The 6,592-nt window shown below is 35.4% G+C and overlaps 1 protein-coding gene across 1 annotated transcript; it reads right to left on the bottom strand.

Annotated features, from left to right (window-relative positions):
• Positions 1-2,499: 2,499 nt before the first annotated feature.
• LOC113343475 (F-box/kelch-repeat protein At3g06240-like) lies at positions 2,500-3,801 on the bottom strand. The gene has a single exon (XM_026587643.1). The coding sequence runs from the start codon at positions 3,799-3,801 to the stop codon at positions 2,500-2,502; it is 1,302 nt and encodes a 433-aa protein (XP_026443428.1).
• Positions 3,802-6,592: the final 2,791 nt, after the last annotated feature.

Here is a 6,592-nt window from a genome sequence, read left to right as displayed (position 1 = left end):
TATTTGTTTTTGGCGTGATTCTTCTTTGCATCTCAAGTCTTATTCTGATGCTGATTGGGGTGGTGATCCGGATACTTCTCGCTCAACTACAGGCCATTGTGTTTTCTTGCGTTGTCGTGCATTGTCGTCTCGCTCAACTACATGCCACTGTCTCTACTAGAAGTACTGAATCTGAGTATCGTGCGTTGTCGTCTACTGCAGATCTCTTTACGAAAGGTTTATCAAGTACACGCTTTCAATTTTTATGTGGCAAGCTTTCACGTTGTTTACCACCGTGTACAACTTGAGGGGGTGTGTAGAATATATTTCCATATAAAGTCCATATATACGTCCATATATGTTGGATCCTGTATTAGAGTCCATTGTAACATGTATCCATATAGCTCAATATAAATATATGTCTCATAACCTAAGAGGGTTAACAAAGAGGTTCCATAATTGTTCATCAACACATACTACAATTGCTAGCATACGAATTATTTTCCACCAAATAACCTAATGCTACTTGTTACAAGATTCAAACCTATAAAATCATTAAAATCCGCAAGACGAGTTAATCATAGGCAATACAAACACAATCATGGAATATTCAACCAAGGCCAAGTTCAATTTGTGATGTACTTCACAATAAACACAACTAGTAATCACAAATTACTACTTGTTGTTAGAGGTCTTGATAAAAATACGTAAGAATCCTAATTAGCTAAGGATAAGTTATTAAGATATTTAATTCGAGACTTAAACATACATATAGGTTTCTACATCGACGGGATATCATATCTAGGTTTGATAGATTTAGCAAAGAGTTTAGTTTTTTAATGGGAGATTGATACCTGAGGCCAAGTTTGTGTTCTCTATATATCGGACTATAATTGTAGGTTTTTATACATCTAACCTAAAAGAATGGTAAAACATTGTGCTTAGGTTTTTGGTTTCTTCATCGGGTGTATCGAGTGTGAGCGTCAAGGCCAATGTCGGTGTGAGGGAAAAACTTGTTTGGAGAAGATTTTGGGGTTATAGTGTTTTCATGTTTCTCCTTTGTTACTAGCAGCCATGAAGAAGATATAGAAGAGAAGATCTAAAGTTGTTTTGAAGAATAACTTAGAGAATTGATTTCTAAGGTTTCTTTAATGGCGTTCTCGGGTATATATTGTTAACTCTTTGCGTCTTGTCTTAGGTTGGTGAAAGTGCATGTAATGATCTTTGTCTGTAATGGAAGTTTTACATATGGACTTGTATTTTGTTCATGTTCTTTGAAACTATGGGTGGGTTCCTGATCTTGCATAAAAAGGCGCATGGAGGTGAAACTATACTTGCTCTTTTTTTGTAATATACTCTCTTGCTTTTCCAATCTTCTGTAATTTGTTTTCTTATTTGTTACAGTGGGCTGAATATCAAGCAGCGACGAAATTCTATTTGTTTGATGGTCTGAAGTCATAGCAGAAGCGCACATAGAATGGAGTAAATAAATGGTCTATAAATTTTCACACGGAATTGGATTCAGGATGATAGTCAAGAAATTAAGTAGCTAGAGTTGAAAGTAAGCCAATATAGGCACACACACGAGAGAATTCTGGAGTTTACCTGATGAGGTTGTTCACTTTGTTTGCCTGGTTTCGAAAATCTCTCTTGACTGGATCCTTATTTTTCTTCTTGTCTGCATGAGTATCAATAGTGAATACCAGAATATTGTTATTTTCGATCTTTTTTGTTGCCGGCTCTTGATTTTTCAGAATCTGGTAATTGACAAGCTTGTTCATATTGGCACGTTTTCTTCGGAAGATCTGAAAGTTATGGGAACCCTTTCCACATCGTGCTTGTTATATCATTGTTCCTTGGTTGTGCACTAATACGACGGTACTTGGGTTCCTCGCCTTCTTCCATGTCTTTGGCCTGTGAAATGTTTTCTGATGTATGGAGCTTCTTACTCTTCTGATGCTCCAACTTTGACTGCCTTGGAAGCTTTCAAAGCCTGTGCCTTCGGGCCGGCTTTCTCTGTAGCAACTACATGACAACCATATCATCTGAAAAAGTCTACAGCAGCAATACTATGTGCTTTGGATGTTACAAACAAGATTTTTGGCTGGTGGTTATGTTATTTCCATCGAACTATGTTCTTGTCAGAAGTTCTTCAATTGAATGTGTTTGTTAGAAATTCAATCCTAAATCTTTATTTCAGTATAAAATGCAAAGATTGAGTTCTTCATGGAGGAAATTCGATCCTAAATCTTTAGTTGAGTACACATTCTATTTTCTTGTCAGAAGTTCTTCAATTGAATGTGTATAGTTTCACCTCCATGAAGAAATTCGATTTTTCTGAAGTTTATTTCACATATGGAGTATGTTGTTTACAAACTGGAACGTAATATCATTGAACCCGAGTTTTATTTTTCAGAAAATGAGTAAAATAAATGCGCATTCACTTGAAAGAACATATCTGCAAGAATAACATCTACACAAAACCATTATTGACTCCTCCAACAGCAGAATTTACATCATTCAATTCTTGGTTATCACTCGTTTTCTTTTAGAAGTAATATTACTTTCAGTTAATTCATTACGTTTGCGTTTTGCTTCTTTATCTGCAACTGCTTCCATTATAACTTCAGAGATTTTCTCCAAATGAGAATCTTGAACTTCACCAGTGTATTTCTTTTGTTTTTGTTCCATTGTACTTGTCACTGAAACTAAGCTCTCCACGTAACTCTCCGAAAAAAGGTAACCGTCGATGGTGCCATTTAAATTCAGGATCCTAAGGCTATTATTTTTTCGGTCGTATAAACCGAAACAATCATCAAGCTGTATCAGAATCTCACCATTTTTAGTAAAACCATAAAACGTTAAGGAACTGGGATTTGCAGTAATGATTTCTTGGGTAATGGTGAATTCCTTTGTCCAAGATTCTCTGACTCCATAATTTTGCATAACCCATACATCAACACGTACCTTGCCGACACTAGAAACTAAGCAAAGGGAATCTCCTAGCACTTGGACATCCAAACTCTGTTCTGGAGATGTCATAGTTCCTTCAGGAAACGGCAAATCCATGAACTTTTCACTGTTAATATCGAAGGAGATTATAGTTTCTTCATGAGTGGCGGTATCGCCGGTCCAATGAACTGTTTCACCTAACCAATGAAGAACACCATTCAGAAGCACAGCTTCGGTCCCATCAGAACACGAATAAGGGATATTTTGGCCTCTACTCCATGAACCAGCTATGTATATGTAAACTTCAGAAAAATCGTCAAGCTCGCCAATATCATTGGAGAAGCCAGTTGCAATGCATACCAACTTGTAGTTATCAGTTTTGGCATCGTAACCAAACCCATAAGAAAGGTTTTCTATGGCCGTCGGTGCTCCAATGATTTCCCTGTACTCTCTTGTTGATGGGTTCCAAAGATATAGTGTTTCACTAGGTTCGGCCCATAATAAAATCAAGCCATTGCAAGATCCTATAATCGAATGGATATTATCGTCGGTTATAGCATTATTGTCGTTTGGGTAATCCATCAGCACAGCTCCGTCACACCTGCTTGACGTCGGTGATAATAATGAGGCATAATCTATGGAATAAAATATATTATCAGCTTTGAAATCAGTATCATAGACTCCGATCATAATTTTTCTGTTTCTAAGGTGGTTTTTGGTGGCAATATTGAGGTGATCCTCTATGAACTTACGACTGGAAAGTAATGCATACCAACTCTTGCATACGGACTTGAAACATAAGATGGATTTCACAGGTAACCTTAATAAAATCTCTTCTTGCATGTCTTCAGGAATACTTGATCTTGACATTGTTTTTTGTCACGCAACGGAAATCAATTTCTTAAAATTTTACCAATACCCAACAGATGTTGAACTTTCCTTACTGATTTTGTATCTCCTTCTCTTGCTTTGTTCTTACACGAATTGATGTTGTTGTCCACTTTGAACACCGACGACAGCAAGAACTGTAGTTTCTTTGCTCGCAACAAACAAACTTGTTTTGCAATACTACTATGGTATGTCTAGCTTTTATAGTTTTTCTTATAGCTATGGTATGTCTAGCTTTTATAATACGCTCTCTTTATATAGGCTTTGGTTTTAAAAGTTTTCCTAGTTGTTCACGTTGTAGAAATCATATTTCTAAGCGATATGTGATTCCATGGAATTATAAATACCGGGAATCATGCAAATTCTTAGGTCTCTTGGGCTAGTAGAGTTAGTTTCATCTATCCTACGGCCATCGATAACTGAAATAAATATTATCGACCGACCAGACAAATTAACGTCCAATGTATAAGTTTCCTGAACAGAGCTTAACTTGATTCCCGACATTAATCTAAAAAAAACGTTGACATCATCTTGAGATACTTTGGGATCGTAAGTATTTGGTACCAATGGAAATTTGGACCTTCATATTTATACTTGAGGCTTTGGAGTTGGATAGAGAGTCTAATTTACTGTTATCCCATTGTTAATTTACTGTTATCAACAAACTTAGATTGAAGTAAATTTCCTAAAGAGAGATTAACAACCTTCATCTAACCATCAGTTTGCGAAGTATTGAATTGCAAAGCTGCTACGTCCATAAACTCTTCCAAAAATAACTTAAATTTTTTTTGTCACTATCTGAAGTACTCTATTTCGGTATCCCATGAGGAGGAACTACTTCCTTGAAAAATAAAGAATCCACGTTAAAAGCATCAACAAACTTTTTACAACCAATAAAATGTGCCATCTTGGAATAACGATCAACAACCATTACAGAATCGTTACCCCTAACCATAGGAGATAAACCCAATATAAAGTCCATACTAACATCAAACTCAAGGGGCTTCTAGTATTGGTATTAAAAAGACGAGGGTACCAAATACACCACAATCTTTTTGGATTAACCTATTCAGACATACCTTGTATAATCTTTTCGATCTAATAAAGATTAAAGACTAACTTAAACAAGGTGATCAATCGTACGAGTGCAGATACTTCAATTATAATATAATGCAGAAATAAAACTAAACACACATTAGAATTTTGTTAACGAGAAAAACTGCAATCTTACAGAAAAACTCATGAACCTAGTCTAATTTTGAATACTTGAAGTCCTTTAATTCCTTTAGTCTAAACTCAGTAGTTGAGTTGTTAACAAGTAATTTTGGGTGTTAATATCCATCAATAATTAAAACCCAAATGTTAAAGTCACGAGATTGAAGGAAAGATTGCATTACCATTTTCCACTATAGATAGTTTGAACCATCAAATCATGGGGGAACGTGAATCGAACTTGATTGAAAACAATTTAAGTTCATGTCTATAGGTTGGAGTCGCTTACAAACATAGATTTTTAGATTTCTGTGTTTATCTGCTTTGATACCAATTGAATAGACGAAAGTACCAAATACACCACATTTTTATTTGGATCAACCTAGTCAGACATACCTTGAGTAATCTTTTAGATCTAATAAAGAATAAAGACTATCTTAAACAAGGTGATCAATTGTATTTTAATTATAATATAAAGAAATTATAACGTGAAAATAAAGTAAAGCACACAACATAATTTTATTAACAAGGAAAACTATAATCTTGTAGAAAAATCCCATGTTTAATCAAGTTTTAAGTACTCGATGAATTAAGACGCTACAAAAACTAAACCTGCAACTTCGTGTAGTCGAGACTAAGCAATCCAAAATCCTAGTTACTCAGCTTCAGCAGTATTTATGTTTTGATAACATCGAGTATAATCGAAGTTCTCAAAAGACGTCTTTGTTGGTTATGTATAGTTTTGGTTCGGTTTTACAAATCATGGCTCATTTAATAGAATTTCTTGGGAGATATATTTCTCATTTTATAAGTTTTTGATCGCAGAAAACGCTATAAAGTCATTCTCAATCTCCAAGAGGATGAATTCCTTATCGTATACAAGCCACGGTGACATTTTGTTCGTCTCATTACTGATAGAAGGGCTCAAGACCTTATTCAATCATAAACTGCATTATGTTTCTAACCACATATTCAATCCCAGGACAACCAGTAACAAGCATGAGACCTACCATCAAATCGCTTGCATTAGCTCCATCAGACATAATGCCAGCGTTTTCAGTCATAGTTGTATCATGTGAACTTGAAGCTTGTACACCTCCTTTTTCTTCTAAAGCCCTTGCAACAGTGTCCTTTCTTGCCCTCTCTTCCTCCATTGAAGCTCTAAGAGGAAGGTGTACAAGCAAACACACCTGTAATAAGCAGACAAGAAAGGTGCACTTTTATATGCACCCATATAACTGGTGTACAAGAAAATACATCGGTTAATTCTTACGTATTTTTGACAATATATGCTTACTAATACTTTTGTTGAATGATATTTTATGTTGTATATCTGACCGAGATTCGAGAAGTTGTTGCCAATTTGGGTTGCATCTGTTGATGTAAGTTCTTGTGGTCAAATAGAAGCAACATTTACAAAGCTACAGTAGATATGATTGTTCGGCTGGATTGATACATTAGCAAGCCTGTGTTTATATTATGTGAAACAGATCTAGTTCCTCAACGACTTTGAATTTTAGTTTAACTTACTGCTGCATTTGGCCTTGATTCTACAATCTCT

Source organism: Papaver somniferum, unplaced genomic scaffold, assembly GCF_003573695.1.
Source record: "Papaver somniferum cultivar HN1 unplaced genomic scaffold, ASM357369v1 unplaced-scaffold_6, whole genome shotgun sequence".
NCBI lineage: Eukaryota > Viridiplantae > Streptophyta > Magnoliopsida > Ranunculales > Papaveraceae > Papaver > Papaver somniferum.
Note: the sequence above shows the minus strand (reverse complement) of the source record. Positions and strands in the feature narration are given on the sequence as shown.